Raw genomic sequence first — 22,883 nt, forward strand, 5'->3', positions numbered from 1 at the left:
GTTGTTCTTGCAGGTATTTGCAGATTGGAAAATGAAAAAGGTTAAACTAACATTCATAGAGCAATGATTTGCGAATGGGGTATAGTGTATAGAATGATAAGGTCATGTGGAGAATATGAGGAATGTGTGTGGTCCTGCTCATGAATGATGGAAAAATGTAATGGGTTCTTTTTAAAAAGACAGTTATCATGGCTCCATCATTCTGCAAGCTGTTCTTCCATAGAGACAAAGTATTTCCAAAAAAGAGTAAGAAATTAGAATATAGCTATGCAGAACACTGGAAATGTCTTCCTGGCTCTCTAGTGTACATAAAAACATTTTTGAAACTAGAATTTATTAATACTTATTTCAAAATTTAAATACATCTATTTGCCTTTTCTATTACAGTAATACTTTTTTTTTACTTCCTGAATTGTTGACTCCTCATAGAAAGTTTTTTGCAAAATAATTAGGAAATGAGAAGTATAAAGAAGGAAACTTCTACTAATTCTTTGATTAATTCTGATTAATTTTGTTTATTTACAAACAAATATCAGCACAGGAAGAAACCAAAATATTGTCTTTTTAAATACGTAGCATATGCATGAGTGATATGATAATTTTGTTTTGATGGAAGTGGAAAAAAAAACAGCTAACCTTCCTCATTCTTATCGGGTCTTCCTCTTTTTCTGCGCGCTGCTGTTTTATGAGTTTTTTAAAAAAAGAAAAAAAATGGGTTCATTTATTTTGACTCGATTTAGCCTTTTTCCCCCTTTTTCTTTTTAAAGAAAGCAAAGCAACCTAATCAGACAAACCTGATTTTGGTCGCCATTTGTGCTGGGTATTGACATTTTGATATGCATTTTCCCCACCTACGTTAAAAAATAAAGTGGCAAAAACATTTTTTGTTAGTAGAGTTTTGGAGATAGCATTGCTTCAAAAACTACCATTTGTTTTTGAAGCATTGTGTAAACATGCATTAATTAACATGCACTCTTATGAAGACAAAATAAACACCATACTTTATAATGACAGTTTGTTAGTTCGATATAGTTGATGTTATTTTATTCAGCATTTTGAATTCTTCAAAACAATTTTATTGTAAGTATAAATATGTAAAGAAGCTTAAAACAGCTGTAAACTTCAAAGGGTCTCTTCCAACTTTTCTTTTCTTGTTATTTCTGGTTGTGATAAGCTTCTAAAAATCACAAGAAGCATGAGAAAATCTCTACATTGTATTTAACTTGATCCTTGTTGCAATGAATGTTCTAAATGAATTACTTTGCAGCAGTAATTCAGGAAACCGATTAGATTGCAATCCATTCCTTACAAAGAAATTGGCTTGAGAGGGAATTGTACTGGTTTGACCAATGTGAAAGTCTGACAGAGAACAAGCACAGGGCAGGATAGCAGGTATGGAACAAGGAATCAAGAGTCAGTAAAACATCAACTGAATGAGAAACTAGGTATCAGAGCAGAAGCAGCCAAGAAGGCACTAGTCAGAAAAAGAAATCCAAAAAATAGAGGCAATACATTTGAGCTATAGGAAACAAAAAAAAGAAAGAGTTTTAAACCAAACTGTTTATACAAAGTGCCTAATAGAAGTGAGGAAAGGACGAAGGAAAAAGGTCCCAGTCAGTGGAATTTTATTTATTCTGGATTTCTTTGTTCTTACACATATGGCCTTGGCAATCCTCACAGAGTAAGGACTGATTATATATAGAGTATCAATATGCAGAAAAAAAGGACTTAGCCAGGCATTTTTATTACATGTCTCTTAAAGATGCTTGCAGTTTGAATTGGGTGAATTATCAATTATGCAGCTATTAAATATAGGAGACAGGGCACACTTTTTTCATTTTTAAACAGTCCAAGGTTTTAAACCAACATTAAAATGTTAACTTATTGCTCAATACTGATAATAAGCAATGGCAGACTATATTTCAACTGTCAACTTTAATACAATATTATAATATGATATTAGCTGAACTGAATTATACTCATTCATTGTCAGTAAATCCCGTTGAATTTTTAAATATATGAATATGGGATTTAACTGCAATAAAACCAAGAATACATTTATTTAACCAAAATTAAATTTTAATATATTGTTTTAGACATTTTCATGCTGAAGTCTGGATTATAAATAGGTTTTTCTAATTTTTTTTCTCTATTAAAGTTTTTTGAAGGAATTTGGAGAGAAAACCGCAGGCATCCATACCAATTATTGTAATTTAGATGTAAGGAATTTCATGGCACAATGAAAAAGCCATCAAAAGTAAGAGTTAAGATACAGAGCAAGATAATAAAACATTACCTGCACAATAAACAAACAAACAAACACACACACACCCCAACTCTTTACATCCCAGTTTAAAGATAATATATCTAAAACAATGTCTCATTTCACATATTTAGGGCATAACACAATGCATGATGTTACATAACTTTTAGATTTTCTCTTGAAGAGACTCTCAAGCAAGTCCTTTATAATATTATTGAAAGTTAAATGCATATGGTTGGAAAATGTCTTCTAGCTCAGCATCAGAATTTAAATACTTATCCCCTCCTATTGATTCCTATTACTGACACACTGCATGATGAAGAAATCTATCTTAATAATCATTATTAGTAGCTCCATTCCAAACTCTGAATTCACTTGAATCAGTGACAAGAATTAACTAACTGCAGCTGAGCCATACTTTTGAAGGAATATGTTTAAGCCCTGTATTGACTTTTTAAGCATTTGGATTCTTTTGGAGTTGACACCCGTAATAAATCAAATCAATCAATCAAATAAATAAATCAAAACTGGGCTGGACTGAGTTTTTGAACTGGCCCTCAATGAGGAGAGGAAGTGTGGCCAAAAGAATTAACTCAGTTAATTCTTGGGCGAATAGACTGAATTTAACCCATGCTTGGACTCTCCAAGCAGCGCACAGGAGAATATTTCATTCATCATTGATGATTAAAATACAGATGAATGTTCAAGCAATCCAATTTGCCACTTATAGTGTCAATCTGATAGATTTCCTCAGAATTCCTTCAAATTCCAAGAACTGTAGTGAATGAGTATAGAAGCTTTATTAAGAAAGTTAAAATGTAAGTTGAATATAGTTTCAAAGAAGAGCCAAAATGTGGGTGAAACTGTCTCTAATTCCAACTAGAGATGCTGGGTAACTATGTGTGAAAAAAAGAAATGACTACAAGTTAGTATGGTTTTAAAATCTCCAAATGAAAAAAAAAAACTATTGGAAAGCAAAATTTAGGAAGTACACTGATCAACACAATCATAATTATTTAGTTAGAAGGAAACCCTAAAGAATGTTTGGCTTGAAACTTCTTAGGTTGTGGAAACAGTGCTTGGAAATCAACGTAATTTGTCCTCTCACCTTTAGTCTGAGGACAAAACAGAATAAACAGTAAATACTTTTCCAGGCTGCCTATGCACAATGGTTTAACTGTGAGTGGGATCAAGCTCTTATCGCCAAGGTGGCGCAGTGGTTAAATGCAGCACTGCAGGCTACTGCTAGATCAGCAGGTCAGCGGTTCAAATCTCACCGGCTCAGGGTTGACTCAGCCTTCCATCCTTCCGAGGTGGGTAAAATGAGGACCCAGATTGTTGGGGGCAATATGCTGACTCTCTGTAAACCGCTTAGAGAGGCCTGAAAGGCCTATGAAGCGGTATATAAGTCTACTGCTATTGCTATTGCTATTGCTTATTCTAAAACAAACAAAAGCATCTTACCAATAATGATAAAAATGGTGGACCATCATACCTGAAATCCTTCAGCTGGTTCTGCTTTGGCTTTATCTTGTAAAGTTCCTTCAACTTTTACTTCTTTTTTTACTGTTTCCTTTTCAGTTTTAAGAACGGCTGGTTCTTTGCTGACAGATGCAGCTGGTACAATTGGTTCAGTAACATGGCTCTGAGCAATAGCTGGTGCAGATGTAGGCCGCGGGCTTCTATCAGGTGTAACCACTGCTACTGCTAAGCAGAAATAGATACATCTTCAGTTATAGTACAGAACAGAATCAAGAAGAAAGCCACAACACTGCAAAATAAAGATATGCAAAGCAATTGGCATGTCTAAAGCAGAATTTATTTTAAATAAGGCATGAAGAAAAATGTTAAAGAAAACATTTAATACCACCAAGAACCACACATTAAATGTTAGTGAACAATACATAATGTAAAATGCTTCTTATTTGAAGAATCACTGTTCAAAGTAGGTAACTGGTGCAAATAATTATCACAGATGATAAAATAATTATCATCACCTAATTACTCCTGTTAATCATAGTGATAAATGCAAAACAAGATCATTTGAGTTACTGGCAGACATAGAATACTTACTATAAAGATTAAACTAAATAAATTAGTATCTTTGTTTCAAAGGGTAGCCCAATAATAATACTGGCTTTTTAAAAAGCAATTTTCACAATTATATCCTGTGTTGTGAGAATAGCATGAAAAAGTACAGATTACATGACGAGAATCTTTAACAGCTTTCTCTCTCTTAAGTGGGACAGTGAAATACACTGTAAATTGGATCACCTCTCAGATGCAACAATACATTCATATGGGGTCCTAAGAAAACTAAGCAAAAGAATGAGCAGCAATGCTACATCTATATTAATTTATTTCACATACTCATTACTATTCAAAATGTTATCCCAAAAATTATATTGCCTCAAGTATGACATTTTCAAAATCTAATTTAAAATTGAACTACACATTTCATCAATCAAATATACTGTACTTGATCAACGTTAAATGATATTACTCAAGCTAAAAAATTATCTTTGATACTATCTCTTCCATATCTTGTTTTGGTTCTTTAATGCTGAACTGGCACTGCTAGTTTCCCTAATTCCCAAAGGTATATATAGGTACTCCTCAACCACAATTGAGCCCAAAGTTTGTTAAGCAATAACTGAGTTTTGCCCCTTTTTACGACCTTTCTTGCCACAGGTGTTAACTGAATCACTGTTAAGTTAGTAACATGGTTGTTAAGTGAAGCTGGCTTCCCCATTGATTTTGCTTGCTAATCACAAAAGGTGATCCCATGACCCCAGGACACTACAATAGTCATAAATAGATGCCAATTACCAAACGTAGAAATTTTGATCTTGAGACCACAGAGTTGCTGCAAAGATTGTAAGTGTGAAAATAGTCATAAATCACTTTTTTTCAGTGCCATTGTATCTTTGAACAATAAAGGAGAATATTTATAGCTCAGGATTGACATGAGGAGTCCTTGGTGCTCTCTGAATTTGCTTGTTTTCTTGCAGATGTTTCATTACCCAAATCAGTAACATCATCAGTGCACTGAATGAAACATCTGCAAAAAAACAACCAAGCTCAGAAAGCACAAGGACCCCTAACTTTGGACATTTCACTAAACAAATGGTATAAGTATCGATTCCATGCTACCACTCCTAGTTCATGCTCATTCACACTGGCAATGTTCCAGAGAGGAGGAAAACAGTGGAAAACATGCACTAAACCATATATACCATATTTTTGGAGCATAAGATGCAAATTTTTCCCTCAAAAAAGAGGCTGAAAATCTGAGTGCATCTTATACACTAAATACACCATTTTTTGCCTCCCAAAACCCTGACCCCTTCACCAAAATGGCCCTGCATAGCCTTTAGGAGGCTTTCAGAGTGCTCCTGGGGGCTGGGGAGGGCAGAAGTGAGCGAAAAACAGGCAGGTATTTTTGCTCAATTTTGCCCCGCCCCCCCAGAGCACTCTATAAGCCTCCTAAAGGCTATGCATGCCCTTTTTTGACAAAAAATGGACCAGTTTTTGTGAAAAATGGGCTGTTTTGGGGAGGTCTGCAGAGTGCAAAAACTTTTTTAAAAAAATTTGCCTCTTCAAAATCTTGGTGCATCTTATACTCCAAAAAATAAGGTAAACTCTTTCAGAACAGCTTTAATAGTAAATGTCCCTGTTCACAACTTCAAGTCTATCACATAAATATATTAAGTTTCCTGGTAGTTCTCTATCCATTATCATACTATTTTGTGCCATACTACTGGTAAGTATTGTTATAATAAGTCTAGTGAATTATTAGATAAATCAGAAAGAATGAATGTTAATCACTAAGGAAAATATATTAGTCACAAAATATAAGAAGTTGTTGCTGTGATACCTGACTCTTCCTGAATTGTTTCAAGTAATATCGATTTTGGGTCTAGATCCTGTACAACTGATTTTTCTTCTTTCTCCTCTTCTTTTATTGTACTTATGTCAAGAACATGCATAGCTATAAAAGTTATGAATGCATTTTAAAACTTCAAAGAATTAAAAAGAGAATTACTAGGAGCAAACTTGTAATAGAATTTTGTCTCTTCTTCCAAGCTCACTCAGCTGTGCCCAGCTATTTTTGCATGCAAATACATGCAGACACATTGCTCCACATTTTTTTCTATTGAAGCAGTCATTTAGCTCTAGGAAAAAAATGTAACTGCTTCAAAGATATGAAATCATCTTGCAATCTGTCTTTAGATTAGCTCTAAATATGAACAACCTAATTATTCTCCTTGCTTTCTCTATCCAACTTGATAAATGATTCACTAGTAGTACTGTGTACAAACGATAGAATGCAAATTTAATATCACTGTTCTAACAACGTATTACAATTTTGAAGGTTGCTACTTGTCGCCATTCTGTTACTTGAACACACAAGGGGGATGTGTTTATATATATGTAGTATCCTGCTTTGTTTATAAAAGGATATTGTTCTCCCATCAAATTTCTTCAGCCTTATAATATAAAATTTTAATAATATACACAAAAACTGATACTTCCATTCTCAAAAATCTAATTAGGAGCTGAATTATACAACAAGAAATATCTAAGAATAATCCTATTTCATCTGAACAATATTAAAATAAAATTTAGCAAATTGCTCCAAATATGTCTTAGCACTAAGAAGAATGACAAAATAAAACAGCATTGTGAAAGCAGCAGAACTGAGACTGAATTCAATGCCTTAAATGTGCTCTGAAATGTGGGTCAGAAATAAGCTAACTTGCTTTCTACAGGCTTTCCAAGACAGATTATACTATTATAGACAAACAATGTTTTTTAAAATAGGAAATCCTCATAAAAAATAATGCTTAAATTACAGCAAAAAACAAAACAAACCCCAAAGATATCCTAAGTTTGAATATAACTTTAGGACTGCATAAATGACATTTCCAGCATAGCATTTACACATTATCCATACCGAATAATATAGCTGGCCAGAGATATTGAAGAACTCTTTTGCAAAGTATCTTGTTTTATTTTACAATAGTGAATATGGAAAGTGGTCCCCGTTCAATCATCTGATACCTTAGAACCAAACTATTTTCTCAAGCAACTGAGATTTGTGGCTTTATTGTTGATGCAAGAATCTAAGTATTAATATATAGGAGGGGCTTTGTGTTCCAATCATTGAAGAACTCATTTGATTCCTTTATGAGATTGGAGGGAGGGGAATTCTCTGGGAGGAAAAATATACCCCCAGAACATGTGAAGCATTTCAGACTCAGGTAAGATGTCTCAGCTCACAAAAAGATAGAAAAAGCACCGGAGAGACAGGGAAGAGAGAGAATCAGTGCTATCCACAGCGATACCTGGCTTCTCCTGAAATTGTTCCATGGGTTCTGATTCCGGAACCCCAACCAACACCACATCCTCCTGCTTCTCCTCCTCTACGAGTTTGAACTGAATTTTTTGAGAGCCACGTTTAGCTGAAGAAATTTTGCACATGTTAAGAATATACAAAACATTGTATATAGAAAAGAAGTTGCTAAATTTTAGTGTGGATACAACTGCTTTGTTGATTTCTTCAATTTTATACTCAGCTGCCTTCAGTTAAAATTATCTCCAAATTTGAAATGGTTCTTAAAATTCACAATTGTTAGCTATATTAGAAGAAGCATTGTTGTTTAAGGAAGATTTAAAAGCTATTTTTATGAACATTTTAAAATTGTTTGTCTTCATGTTATGTCACCAACATGGAAGTCTTTTCCTGAGGCATTCATGTTACATAACATAAGAAACAATGAGTCACACAGGAAATCACAGCTATTTCCTCATGACCCCCAGAACATGGCAAAATAACAGAGTTGTGGTAACCAGGGTATGGTAAGAATCAGATGCCAGTTTTCAGTTCCCCATTTTTTCAGACTTCCCATGTGAATCCTATACCATTTTTTAAATAAATCAATTACTACACATGTAGGGCAAATATTAATGAAATCCAACTCAGTAGAATTTGTAAAGAACCAACTTAAACTGGAACTTATAGTAAAGAGGAGAATAGGGTACTCACCACCATCAAGGCTTCTAGAAGCACGCTTACTTGCTGTTCGTTCAAACTGTGGTGCAGGTCTATCTATCAGGGCACTAGCTTGTCTGGTCTGAGCTTGTGTCCGGCCACTGTAGCGAAATTTAGAACCCAGCACCAAGAATCTGCTCTTGGGGAGCGCTTCAGTTGATGTTAATCTAAAAGATACATGCATGTTCTAATGTTATTAATTTAAAACCCAAAGATATGTTTCCAACTCAGATAAAATGACTGCCACTCAATAGTGAGTACTATCTTAATTATATCTTTATTTTATTGACTTTTAAGTGCCATTCACACCCATCAACAGAAACCCCAAGGCTGTGAAGCTGTGAGATAAATGATCAGAATTCACTCTGCTTTTTAAAGGTAAATATAGATCTGAATAAGATTATCTTCATTCGGACAGCATGTGTGATTGTTGCATATATATTTATGTTTTCTAAAAATTTCTGTTTTCCAATTTGTAAAAAATATTTACAGATTTGGCTTCACTGATTTAGTAAGGGAATTTCTCATTAAATTCCCCATGTGTAAGACTGCATAGGACTATAGCTTTCCCTTATAAAATAAGCACATTTTATATTGTAAAATTGTGGGCTTTGGACTAGACATTTTAAAGTTACCCCCCACCCGTTTTCCAGTTTTCTATGCTTAGCTAAAAGGGGGAAGTGTTTGATAGAAGAACTCAGAACCTCAAGAGAACAGATTGTTGCAGAGGATACTTGATCTGATTGGTGAAAGCTTTCTTATTTTAGGGCTTGTATATTCTGAAGTAATAAAATACTATATACAACAAATTAGCTCATTTTTATTATGAAAGAATCTGTTTACATTTAGTTATTCATTCATGAATATAGACAAAGCTTGAACAATTTTATGCTATTCAAAGCTTTGTGCGCCTCCCCTCACCTGCTATCAATGTACTGGCCTCTGCATCTGTTACTTTCTACTGTGGTCTCAGCAATAAAAAACAAACCTCCAGATCATTCCAGCACTTCTGATTTTTTTCCCTTAGCAGCCAATGTCCTTGACTATTTCCCATTTTTATGCCATCAACCCTCATTCAATGTACTTCTACCTGAAGTGACTGCTTTTTGTTTCATTTTAGTAACAAAAGTTAAATTTTATTGTACAAATAGACAAAATAATTTGAAATACAGGTAATCTTCGCCTAATTATGGTAATACTTGAAAAATCACATGACTGCATTTTTCTTAGTGTCAACAGTCGAGTTGCCATCATTAAGTGAGGACCGTACAGCTTTCTAAGTGAGGACTTCATGTAACAGTGATTTGCAAGTTCCTGCTGGCTTCCCTATTGACTTTGCTAGTCCTAAGCTGGTGGGAAAGGTCACAAATCATGATCACATGACATTCAGAAATGGCAATGGCATAATCATGAGTTAAGTACCCAGATCACAATCACATGACCATAGGGGTGCTACAGTGGCTACTAAGTATGAGAATCAGTTGTGCTATTCATTTAGTGCCATTGTAAATTTGAATGGTCATTGAACAAGTGGTCAGTGAGGACCAATCATATTTGTATCTTGGTTATGACAAGGACTAACAATACCAACTCTTCATCCTTGGGATGAGTTGTGCATCCCTTGTGAGGACAAAAGAAGAGTCTTTGCTAATGATATTGACCTACTTTCGGAAACAAATACTGGAAAATTAAAACTACCTGCTACCAATAGTCAATTAGGACTCAGGAGGTCTGAAACCACACTTGATCTCATCTAGCTCAGATCAGAAGTGGATTTAGTAGATGTACACCCATAAACACCATTTCTTAATTAGCCAGCAATGAAAAATACAAATGCAAACCTGAAAAATGTGTGATGTTCAACACAGACTTTCCACAATTTCTTAGCTGCTCGATAACTAGGAAGTTTGAATCCAATAGTACTTTCATATTGTTCATGCTATGGAAAATAGTAAGAGTAAGTTTGATTGGCACAGAGATTATGCACTGGATTAAATTATTAAATTTTAAAAAATATTTTCATTGGATATTTTTTTTAAAAGAACCATTGATCAGTAAATTTCATTTAATTTAAGCTATTATTGAAAAAGTTACCCAATCATCATCAACTAAAGAAAGCAAATTACAAAGGAAATGAAAACTACAACGGGGAAACAGGGGGGAAAGCCCTGAAAAAATAAAATAGGGAAGGGACCAGTTACTCTTTCTTAGTTCACCTCACCTCACACAAAGATTGGGAACAGTTTAAAAAACTTTCAACTACGTGGCTGCATTAAAAAACTATAATGGCTTGATTGTATAATGTAGCTATTATAGCAAATTAAATACTTCATTCTTACCATTTAGCAAATCAAATAACATGAAAAATTACTCCTTTCACTAGAATTAAAATAGGTACAAACCTAATTGAAATGATTAAAAAATAACATTCTTAAAAAGCATTTTCCCAAAGCAGAAAAATGCAATATGATTTTACATTAAAATCATAGCATGACTTGGTCAAATTTCAATACAAGATGATGTTTTTTAAATGCTGACAAGATGTGTAGATTTACTGGTAAAATATGCTATTATCAATAGAAATATGTATATCATAAACATATATATCTGAACCTAAAATGAATATTTACTCTTTAAAACTGACATAACTAATAACAATATCCACATTAGAGCAAGAACTCTGACTTCACCCAAGACATGTTCATTTGATGTAGATTGGTGTATGTCTAACATAAAATGCAACACAGCGTATTAGGTGCTTCTAATCAACAAAGCCATGTTTCAAACCATCTGCACTATTCAATGAAGGCCCAAAGACAATTCCTCATAAAAAGCCTCAAAGGAAGTAAGTCATAATCTACCAAGTTATGCATGATTGTGGATAGACTTTTCTTTAGCATCCGGATTCAGCTGTTATTTGCAAAATAGTTTATCCTTAATATTTCTCAAAGATAGGGTAGAATAAGACAAATGCATTCAATTAGAACTAAAATAAAATGACTCCATAGCCTACCTCGCCAGGCCGGATCTTGATAAAAAAGCTGCTGCGCTTGTAAGAAATCTTTAACACTTTGGGCCAAGGAAAACGGTTGATTCTCAATTTATCTTTGTAGACAAGAAGACCACTGGAACAGACTCCTAGAGTGATGTCTACACCTTCCAAGTCCTATGAAAAAAGAAAATAGGATATAATACTCATATGTTCTTATTTCAACATTAAAAATATTAATATTTCAACCTTAAAAAAATTAAAGGACTCAGATTATTGGGGGCAATATGCTGACTGTAAACCACTTAGAGAGGGCTGTAAAGCACTATGAAGCAGTATAAAAGTATAGGTGCTACTGCTAAAACAATAAAAGATCATACAAACTAAAGTCAGAAAAAAGAAACCACCCTTCTCCGAATTATCTCTATGTTCTTTTTGTTTAAAACACTCGAGAGCCCAGACAGATGGGTGCTAGAATTAGTATGGTTAGATTATGCACAGGAATTCAGAGTTTGCAAAAGACAGATTCTTCCTGTTTCCCATACTCTGGGCCCTGCCTATTAAATAGTGCCATCTTGTGGGTCCCAGGAAGCAAGCTTTCTCTGTTACAACACCTGCTCTTTCGCATGCCATATCCCCTGGATTCAGAGAATCCCAAACCTTGTTAGTATTTAAAAAAAATGTGAAGACCTGTCCTTTTCCTCAGACATGGAATCTGGAGGTTAGGTGAATCTATCGCAGTAAGTTGTTTGTTGTTGTTATTGGAATTGGGCTGACTTTTGGTCACCATTACTTTCTTTTTTACTTTCTTATTTTGCTCATTGTGTTTGTTTTATTTTAATCCTATGTTTACCAATCACAGTTGCAGTTGGGTGTGATATATAAGTAAAACACATTAAAAATGGAAATATTATAAACAAATATATTCTTTTACCTTGGCTTGATGAAGATCAACTCCATACATTGACAGCTTTTTAGCATTCTCAAGAAATTCCATATCAGCTTGAGCTGGACTCATAGATCTATAAACAAATAGGTTTCAAAATAGCATTTTAGCAGCCATAGAAATTTAATTAAACTTGTTCACAATTAGTTGAGTTCACCCAACATATTAATTTTATTTTAATTTTTAATTTTCAAGAATAATTTAACTTCTAAAATAATTGTAGAAGCAGTTATAATGAGAAGTCTGAGTGAAATCAATAATAAATTATCGCTGTATCCATGCTTTAAAGATATTCATATTTACTTACACACACACACAAACACACACACCTTTAATTGGTTATACAACACTTGATCAATGACAAGTTTAATACTCACTTGTATGTTTTATGTAATTCTGTGATCTTGTCTTCTAGTTCTTTTGTCTGGTTTGGGGCAAATTTAAATTCACTGACATAATCTGCACCATGTAGATCTGTGTCATAGTCTCCTAACTCAGATTGGATTGTGTAGGAACCCAGCAAAGCTAACGTAGCAAAGGAGCAAGGAAGCCGCCCATTAATAATATCTTTTCTTAACTGGAGACACAAATAATACCTGCAAAATACAAACATCACACAAAGGAGTTTTTCATTTTCTTTAAGTTTAAAATAGTGTTACTTGATCTTAGAAACATTAAGATGTGTGGACTTCAATCCCCAGAATACACCAGTCAGCATGCTGGTTAGGGAAGAGATGAAATCTACAAATCTTTAAAGTTGTCAAGGTTAAGAAATAGTGATTTAAGGATATCACAAACCTTGTTATATCTTCTGTTAATTGTGCTGGGTCCGGAGGATAAAACTTGACATTGAAAGTGAAAATCCATGGACCTCCTGAATTTAAGAGAGATTTGGGGTTAATCTGCAATAGTCTGCAAATTGTTAAATTATAATTCTTATCATCAATTGACTAAAGGGCAAACAGACACTAAAAGAAATCTGGAAACCACAAGATCTCCACTCCTTCCATCTATAATTGCTATAATTCAGTAAGAAGATATAGAAATAACACATTATAAACATAAACATTACAAGCAAAATTTCTCCATTGTATTATAGACCAAAAATAAATTACAACAAGAAGCCTGGAATCTCTCTGCCTTTAAAAGACATAGCTTAATCTTATTCCTACCAGCTGTAATATTACAACTTCAATTCCTAAAAGTTAAAATAAAATCACTTTCAAGAAATCAACCAAATGTATATCATTGGCTTGTAACCATAGACTCCGATCTTTTTTACAGAAAATAAAGACCAATCCAAACTTGAAGGGTCATCATTCCAAGAACTAGTATGACAAATGCTACATTGCTGCTAAAACTGTATTTTTGTTTTCCTTTTACAACCTTGTAAACTCTTTATTTGGAATGAAGTCGGGGCAATTAAATGGAGCTGACTATTTACTGGCCAGCTGACTTCCTTATGCCTACATGGTGTTTACAGCAGATATTTTCTCTTTGCGCCATGATAGAGAAACATCTGTTGCTACCAAGAGTTGAACTTCCAAATGGGAGTCCAAAACTTCTAAATAGGAGGAGAGCATCTTCACCTCTAGCTACCACACTGCTCAGGATGCTAAAACTGTATTGTTTGCTCAGAAAGAGAGGTAAAACCCATTGGCCAGAAGAAAAAAATGGTCACAGCTAATCAAAGCTACAAAATCAAAGACCACTGGTATATTATGACAAATTGTTTCTACAATGATGCCACCCAAATGCCCTATATTCCTTGTATACTTGCATATGTTATCTGCAAGCCTTGTATTATGATCCTCATGCCAACTCCTACATGATAGATGTGCCTTAATCCCTCTATCCAAGTGGCCCCCAGTAATATGCAAGGAAGTAAAAAATATTATTAATCAACTTCAGTGTGGTAAAACTCCAGGTTGTAATTGTATTCTTTCCAAGTTAATTAAATATAGCTCTGATGGGCACCAGTACTGGCCTCTCTCTCTCTCTTTTCATATATTAAATGCACAGCTAAGTTCCCAGAGAACTGAGAGTAGCAATAATTGTTTCCTTATGTAAAAAGTGTGACAAGAATGACTCACCTAATTATAGGTTAATTAGCCTATTGAATATCAACAGCAAATTGTATGTTAGGTATCTATACACCAGAGTATATATCTGGATAGTAAATGAGGAAATAATTGATCCCAAGCAAGTAGGGTGCCAAACAGGACTGTCTATTACAGACCACTGCTATAAGTACTAGCTAATAAATCCAAGCTTATAAATTTATATTAAATCCAAACTTTTTGTTTCCTTCAATAAAAATGTGATGGTATAAAGCTGTCACAGAAAAAATGAGTACTGATAGAAATCCAGCTTTGCACATGGAAACCATGGTTTGGTGCATATACAGTTACAGTCCTAACACATCACACTCAAGATTTGTTCTAAACCATGTTTCTTCTGCTTTCTTTGGACAAGCTGACAGCTGACTTGCCCAGATAGAATGAAAGCAAGTTCTGACTGGGCTCCTGCTTTCTGTGTACAAGCCTACCCCTCCAATTTGTGACACCACCTCTTTATTGTTGCATTCACACAATACATAAGCTAAGCTAACAATAAACAAACCAGGTATATTGTGATGGGTGAACTCAGTGACAAAGCTAGAAATGCACTGTGAGCTCATGGTTTATTATAGCTGCAAGTTAATTAAGGTTGTAATCTCCTAAGTGAGTAAATACTGAATCATTATTCTGCACCCTTTATGAGGGAGGGAGGGAGGGAAGGAAGGAAGCAAGGAAGGAAAAAAATAGATTAAATTCTATTTTAGGCTTTAGTGAATCTTAAACTACAAGTATGAATTGGGCTGCTTTATCCTTATTTTCAAGTTTTATTCCAACTCAATGATGCAATTATATCCCTGCACAATTAACATAACTAACAGTAGAATCAGTTTTAAGAAATAAGCTATTGTACTTGATAAACTACAAAGCAGATTTTTCTAATATATTTGTTGATTCCTTTCAATACTTTTTGATCACTCTGTGGATGATCTATAGGCATTTCACCCTGATCCTTTTTAACAGCTACTTGTTTGAAGAATCAGATAACAGTTACTTTTTTAATTATACATATCTACCACTTCATTAAAAAATCCACTTACCATGAACTTGTTTTTTTATCTCTTTGGCAGCATCCAACCATGTCTACAAGAAAATGGTAAATATTTATCATTTGAAATGTTGACAAATAACAATGTGAAAATGTATTATTGCTGCATTAATACAATACAAAGCTAGCACAGTAATAGAATAAAATGACACATTATTAAAATGTTAACAGTCAAGCTGATGAACAGGAAGTATCTTAAAAATATTTTTCTAATAATAAAGTTAAAATAAAGAAACAACAAAATTAAAAATACATAGACACCAAGACTATCAATATTGCTGCAGAATTATAATTTTAGAAGCCTGGACATTTTTAGATAGTTTTCAAGTTGAAAGCAAAACGCAACTGCCAACTTCCTCTCCCCATTATATAAGCTATCTCTATATGTAGATATAGCATGTACATTGCCCTGTTCAGAAATATCAGAAGTCACTTGAGGCAGGTGCTGTCCATGGTACTGATCTATCCAGAAGAGCTTCTATGTGCAGTGTTAGGCAGTTTAATATTTTTCTGTGTTAGAGCCAGTTTCTACAAATTTACCAATGACAGGATGCATGCATTTTATTAACTGTTCTCCAGATAAAGTTCAGTTCTTCTCCACCATCCCACCAAATTTAAGCAAATTAATTTCCCCCAAATGACCTACTAAGAACATTTTTGTGTAAAGTTCTTACCTTAGACGTTGGGGTATCCCATATGGCCAGTCCAAAATAGTCCTCTTCCAAAAGGTTGAGGTGATCACATACTTTCTTAAGAAGATCTTGTCCTTTGGCATGTTTCTGTAGAAAAATACAAATAGTTAAGAGAATTACTGGTAATTATAGTTAAGATGTGTTTTGAGCTTTAGTCCTAAATGGTGAAAAACAAAAACATATGAAAAATGGCCAGAAAGAAAGATGCAGAGATGTGAAGACTAAATTTCTAATCTTGGACATAGAAAGAGGAAGGAAGGGAAAAACAAACAAACCTTAAATAAATCTGACTCGGCATGCAAGTATATCCCTTCACAAGACATCCCCCCACCCTCCAGCCCCCACAAAATTGAGAATCATGTATTTCATAATTTACGGTTTATACTCTCTTCCCTTGGATAGTTTTTTAACGTATTGGAAGTGTGAAGTCATGTTTCCTCTTAGACTTTTCTTCTTTAAACTAAACATACAGTATCCAATTATTTTAATAGTTCTTTTTATGATATGGTGTTTTAGCTAGTCACTATCTTTGCTGCTTTTCTTTATTCTCTGCATTTTTCTTGCATTGTAGTGACAAAAAATGGAAGCAGTACTTTAAATGCTGTCTTACCATGTCAAAGTCATGGGAATGGTAATTCCACTCCACACTACACTGGTGCAGTCTGACCAGTGTAGAGTGGAACAACCAATTCTATGATCTTGACATTATAATTCTGTTGATGCTACGCAAGACTTCAGTGGCTCTTTTGGCAGCTGCAGCACACCATTGGCTCATGCTTATTTTATGGTCTATCAAGATATTCAAATCCTGCTCACAAATATTATTGTTTGGCCAAACACCACCCATTTTGTACCTGTGCACCTGGTTTTCTTTACCTAAGGTTCAGAATCTTACATTTTTTACCACTGAGCAGTATTTTGTTGGATAGGGTCCAATGTTCAAGTGTATCAGTTCTTTCTGAACGTTGATCCTATCTCCTGAAATGTTAGCAATTCTCCTAACGTCATATACCTTTCTTCACATGTTAGGTACAGATATTTAACCAATTGTGAATCTTGTAGTGAGTTACCCTATGGTAAGATGGGTGGTCTATATATGTATATATGTGTGTGTGTGTGTGTTTGTGTGTGTATAGTCAATTTTATTAAATGCCTTACTAAAGTCTAAGCACACTCCATCTATAGGTAGTCCACACTAAACAACTACTCGTTCAATGACCATTCAAAGTTATGATGGCACTGAACAAGGGCCACTGATGGCAGATCCTCATAGTTGCAGCCAGGGTGCCACATTGTCCCAATAATCATGGGTTGAGTTGAGTTGTTGGTAACTTACTCGCAATTATTTACAGTATTCCACAATCTTGGGATCACCAGAGATTATCTTCACTACTAGCTTCTAAGAAGCACTCATTGAAGAAGCCATCAGGAAATTGCAAATGGCAAGCACATAACCCCAAGATGCTGCAACTCTGCAGGATTCACCTTATAATGGCAATTGGGACCTGCTACAACTGCCACTCTAAATTGGCATGGCAAGTGAGGATCTAATAATCCAGCCAAACAAAAATGATTTATCTGGCACAGCCTATTTTTTAACAAACACATGAAAGTTCTAGTAATCACCACCAACTAATTAGTTAAATGAACAGAACAACAGATAGTTAAATTATAGCTGTATTTCTCCACAATTTCATAAATATGATTTTGGCTGATGGCCAAACTATAACTTTCTGCTAGAGCCTGAAGATTATAAATCAATATAGGAGCATTGCTTGAGGCACTGATGGGTGAGAGGTTTTTTTCTTCAAGCATCAGCAAGCCTTTCCCTCCCAGCCCACAAACAGATGTCAGGCTGAAAGGATATAAAAAGCTGCTTTATATCATCAGCCTGTTGTCTTCCCTGCTAGCAGTTGTTCTCCAGGGACTTCAACCTAGGATCTTTAATCAAAGATGATACAGAAGGAATGTAGAATCCAAGGCAGTGAAATCACAATTTTACCATGAGCCACCCATATGAAAAAATAATATCTAAAATTTGCATTTTTATTCCATTCTCTGCATGTAGAATTAAAGACTACCATTAGAGGCACACACACATAAAGTAACCACTGGATACAATAATATTAATAGCAATATTTTAATAATATCATATAATAATGTAACATTCATACACTGACTAAAATATGTTAAGTCAATTAAAACATCTATTTTGTTCAATCAGCTACAGAAATACAACTTGGCCATAAACATGCATTTAGGTTTCATTAGTGATTCAAAATATCAGTAAACCTTTAAAAAGAACAATAGTACTTAATTCCCAATCTACTATGCAACAATCAAGCAAAAGGGACAAGGTAGTGTATCACATGCAACTTCTATTATCCATAACTTTAAAGGTGCAACAACTATGTTTTTAGCAAGACTCAAAGATGCCTGTAGTATGTTGCAGTCAGTTCCTCCCATACCAATATCAAACCTCTTCACCTTACACCCAATGTCATTCATTCCTGACAACATATCAAACATAAAAACCCACTGATTGCTAAAAAAAAAAGTTAAACAGATTCCTGGGGGCAATTATAAAGTAGTGGTTCCTCCAAATAGTTATTTTATGAGTGCAATTTTTTAAAAATGAACTTTGTAATTTAAAGATAGGGTGAATTTGTTTAGGCTACTATAGAGAAAAATAGGGTGTTCTATCATTTCAAAAAGATACAATGTATCAGGACAATCACATTCTCCCCCTCCCCTCCATATTAGTTTTAATATAGATTTACAATTCAGAAATTAATCAGTAACATATAAATATACTTACATCCACAGAACACTCAAAAATTGCATCATCCAGTAAGGTAATCTTGCAATGCATGCTATTTCGGGGTCTTCTTACTGTTTTGGGAGCACTTTTTAATTCTTTTTCCACCTTTCCCTTGTTTTCTTTTTTTTCACCTGTATTGGAACACTCCACCTGCTCTTTTTCTTCCTTAATTTCAAGATCTATGTTCTCTGGATCTTGGTCCTGATCTTCTCTCCTATCCTCTTGAGCAGGCTGAAATCATTAAAATATTCTAATAAAACATTTCCCTGTAATATGTGTTTATGTTTGTATTTCATAAATCTTTATTACTTTAAATACTTGAAAAGTAAAACTTTTTTAAAACCAGGACACTAGCTGAAATTCACAACCTGCATTGGGGGAGGAGGGAGACTTTTTAAATAAAAAGATAAATGCATATGCTGGGAATTACTACTTAAATGTCATTAGTTTCCAATATAATTTAAAATGTAACAAAATACATTGTCCATAAATTATACCTTAAAGATGTGAAACATTTCCCAACTTGAACCTGGTTAAATAAACCTCAAAATTAAGTTGTAAAACGGACTAATTATTTTACATGCTGCCTACTGCCAAATAGCTCTAAGAGGTACTCACATAATTAGTAAAAAACATAAAGCAGCAGCATAAAAAGTATCTAAAGTCCCTATGCAAATGAGGGGCATGTCTCAACTCAAAAGCAGTTTGTTTTCAATTATGGCTGGATCACTGGAAAAGCAGACATTTTGTGGATGTTAGACATACCCATGTTAAAGGCAGAATTTAAAACAGGATGGGGACAACTGCAAGTATCTCTGATACTTTATGGGGCTATGTGCACCTTGAATTGGAACTGGAAGACAGTGTAGTTTTTTCAATATTGGTGTAATAGAGCATTTATATTTTCTTGGGAATAAAATCCATGAAAGTCCCAATAAAAATGTATTCTGTTTTAGTTATATTAAACTAAATTACCATATTTTTCAGTGTATAGGACCCTCTAGAGCATAAGACGCACATTAGTTTTGGGAGAGGAAAACAAGGCATCAATCAGTATTCATCTGTCTAGCGTCCTTGCAGCCAACAGCAAACAGCCTGGTCAGCTTCAGCACGTTATTGCAACCTGATTCAGTACGAGCAGCTGATTGGTTGGATCAGCCTCCCAGAATACCACCAATCAGCTATTCCAGGCTGTGGGGATTGCCACAGCACATCACTGCCTCCACGCATCGCATTTTTGGCTTCTGCGCGTCACATTTTTGGCCTCCACACGCTCTGTTTTAGACCATTCCAGGCTGCGGGGATTGTCACAGCACATCGCCACCAATCACCACCTCCGTACGTCATGTTTTCAGCCTCTGTACATTGCATTTTCAGCCGGTTCCAGACAGCGGGGGCTGCCGCCGCTGCTCCCTGCCATCGAAAATGTGATGCGCAGAGGCCAAAAACAAAGTGTGCGGAGGCCAAAAACACGACACACGGAGGCGATCATCAGTGATCTACTGTGACAATCTGCACAGCCTGGAACGAGTCTAAAATAGGGCACGCGAAGGCCGAAAACGGCCAAAGGATGGGTGGGACTTCGGCAATATTTGTTTTATAAGATGTACCACAATTTTGCAGGGGGAAAGTGTGTCTTATACTCTGAAAAGTATGGTACTAAATAAACTATATTAAATTAAAGCTATATGCATAATATTAGGAAGAATCTCTCTAGAAATCTAAGCAACTAGAAAATATTACTTTTACATGATACTTACCTGAGTTTCTGCACTGCTGAGTGAGTGAAGATCTAAAGACGGATCAGTCCTAAGTTCAGGTTCAGGAGCTGCTATTGGGGCTTTCAGCAAAATCTCTTCATTGAGATCAACTTCTATATCAGCCTCTTTCTGGTGTTCTTCACCAAGTTCTTTTGTTCCTGCCCCGTTGCCTTCTTCTTCTGATACCTGAGATTTGGGCCTCTTGAGAAGTGATGAAAATAAGCGTGACAGGCCACGAGTTTCAGAACTGCATTCTTTGTTCTTACTCTGGTCTTCTCGGGTGGGTGTGTCACCATTGGATGCTTTCAGCTTCTTCTTGGATGGATTATCCCCCTCGGGTGCTTTCTCCACAAAAGATTCCTGGGGATCAGTTTCAGCAACTACCTCCTCCTCCTTTGGGGGCTGCTGTTTAGGAGTCTCAGACTCTGCCACTAAACTCTTTTCAGTTGTCATGTTTCTAGTGGTAAAAAATAAAAGAAACTTAACTGAAGACATGAAATATTAATATAAAACCGCATTTTATGTTACATAAATAGCCACCTCATTTTTCTTAATCCAGAAAAAAATACTAACATTTATAATTAATAAAATGTCCTTTCCAGTGAATTCTTTGTGGTTACAGAATTCAGTTTATCAGATACAAAATATAAAATCCAATGCAAAATTCTAAAACTTAAAACTTAAGCAAGATTGCTTAATTTAAAGGTTAAAAATTGCTTAATTTAAAGGTTAAAAAATAAGCTTGAGAATTTTTTTATGTACTACATGGATTACTCTCAAGGCTTTCTATGCTTCTTACTTATAAAACAAATGCTTCTTACTTATAAAACAAAACAACTGTCTACTTGAAGATGGTTCACCTGCCACTAACACTTAGGGGAATGAGTATACTAAAAGTACAATGAAGAATCATAGCAGGCTAATCAAAGGAATGTAAATTGGGTGTTCTATATTACAATACCCACTATTTCTTGCCATAGACCAAACTCCTGGACAACTTCATGCACATGGATTCCCTATTTATATAATATCTGAAAACTACTGAACTATGTTACCAATAATAAAATCAGATTTTGGGCGGTAATATTATACAACAAAAGCCAGTTACACATTTTTCTGACCATCTTATTTCTGCCATTACTTTCTCTTCCTATTAACTTTGACAGGGGGAGAAATCCAAGATAATTAGGTCTCTGGAAGAAATACATATCAATATATTTAAAGAAGAAGAAATGTAGCTTTCCTTCATCTTCTTTCCTATTAGACTTAAATACATTAGGTAGATGAGGAGAAATTATAATAATTGATATTATTTTAAAAAATCATGTTCAAGCTTCAAGTCCAGTTCAAAAGGTGATATGGAAACACAACAGATTCCAAAAAGTGAAAGCATAGTAGCCATTTGCAAATAAGAAATGCAAAACAATTTTATCAAGCTTGGAGATCATCAAAACAAATCAGTGACTTAAGAATTAATTTACTGCAATTGTCCAGGGAGAAAGTAGGAATGATTATTTCTACTGATTAGATGGGTAGCAGGTAAGCAACAATACTTTGTTCTGTAAAATCACCCCTCAAAATAAGGCGTATGAACCTGGCTGTCTCTTTGCTTTAGAATCTTGTTCTGGAGGTTAGAATGGGACATCAGGTGTTCATATCTTAGTCTGAAGGCTCCTAAAAATCTCCTGAAAAGATTATTATATTGTTCCCCGCAGCTATTGAGGTGGAATTACATGGACACCTTTACTATGTAACATAAGAGGTCTTGATCTACCTAGAAAACATTTTTTGGATCAAAGCTATTAAGGCAGAAGACAGAAATTGGTTCTATAAAACAGGCGAGCAAATATCTGAGCATATTCTATCCACTAATCGAAATCCAACGTTCTATCCACTACTCTATATCTCGTCTTATTCTACAGAAGAACTTCAAACCATAAAAGCTAAATAAAATAATCAAGGCTAAACAAAACAACCAATTTTTTCCCTTTACAAAAAAATTTATGCCTTTAAGCAATGTAATTTTATCCCATTGTACTGAACGCTACTAAAATCTAATGAGCTTTACAATGCTACCTATATGAAACTATACATATTTCAGGGGAGAGACGAAAACAGATTAGCTTTCAAGTTTCTAAAGAAAGGATTTTATGTTGGAAAACAGCTAGTTTATCAAGTGATACCATGTTTAG

The 22,883-nt window shown here is 34.7% G+C and overlaps 1 protein-coding gene across 22 annotated transcripts in view; it reads right to left on the bottom strand.

Annotated features, from left to right (window-relative positions):
• EPB41 (erythrocyte membrane protein band 4.1) overlaps positions 1-22,883 on the bottom strand; it is a 58,917-nt gene that overhangs the window by 28,405 nt on the left and 7,629 nt on the right. For 6 of the 22 annotated variants that reach the window (XM_014070835.2, XM_087728171.1, XM_087728164.1 and 3 more), the window contains exons 2-16: positions 20,692-21,148; positions 18,929-19,162; positions 16,093-16,197; positions 15,411-15,453; positions 13,052-13,127; positions 12,631-12,849; positions 12,242-12,329; positions 11,332-11,484; positions 10,160-10,257; positions 8,313-8,485; positions 7,612-7,728; positions 6,141-6,254; positions 3,759-3,970; positions 795-851; positions 637-675 (exon numbers count right to left, since the gene is read on the bottom strand). In XM_014070835.2, coding sequence (XP_013926310.2) covers positions 637-675; positions 795-851; positions 3,759-3,970; positions 6,141-6,254; positions 7,612-7,728; positions 8,313-8,485; positions 10,160-10,257; positions 11,332-11,484; positions 12,242-12,329; positions 12,631-12,849; positions 13,052-13,127; positions 15,411-15,453; positions 16,093-16,197; positions 18,929-19,162; positions 20,692-21,144 — 2,181 coding nt within the window. In that variant the 5' untranslated portion in view covers positions 21,145-21,148. The remainder of the gene's footprint in view (positions 1-636; positions 676-794; positions 852-3,758; positions 3,971-6,140; positions 6,255-7,611; positions 7,729-8,312; positions 8,486-10,159; positions 10,258-11,331; positions 11,485-12,241; positions 12,330-12,630; positions 12,850-13,051; positions 13,128-15,410; positions 15,454-16,092; positions 16,198-18,928; positions 19,163-20,691; positions 21,149-22,883) is intronic. The other 16 variants (XM_087728166.1, XM_087728178.1, XM_087728179.1 and 13 more) reach the window with 10 other exon arrangements.

Source organism: Thamnophis sirtalis, unplaced genomic scaffold (genome assembly GCF_051295495.1).
Source record: "Thamnophis sirtalis isolate CommonGarterSnake01/CBP01778 unplaced genomic scaffold, rThaSir2_p1.2 scaffold_13, whole genome shotgun sequence".
NCBI classification, from domain to species: Eukaryota; Metazoa; Chordata; class Lepidosauria; order Squamata; family Natricidae; genus Thamnophis; species Thamnophis sirtalis.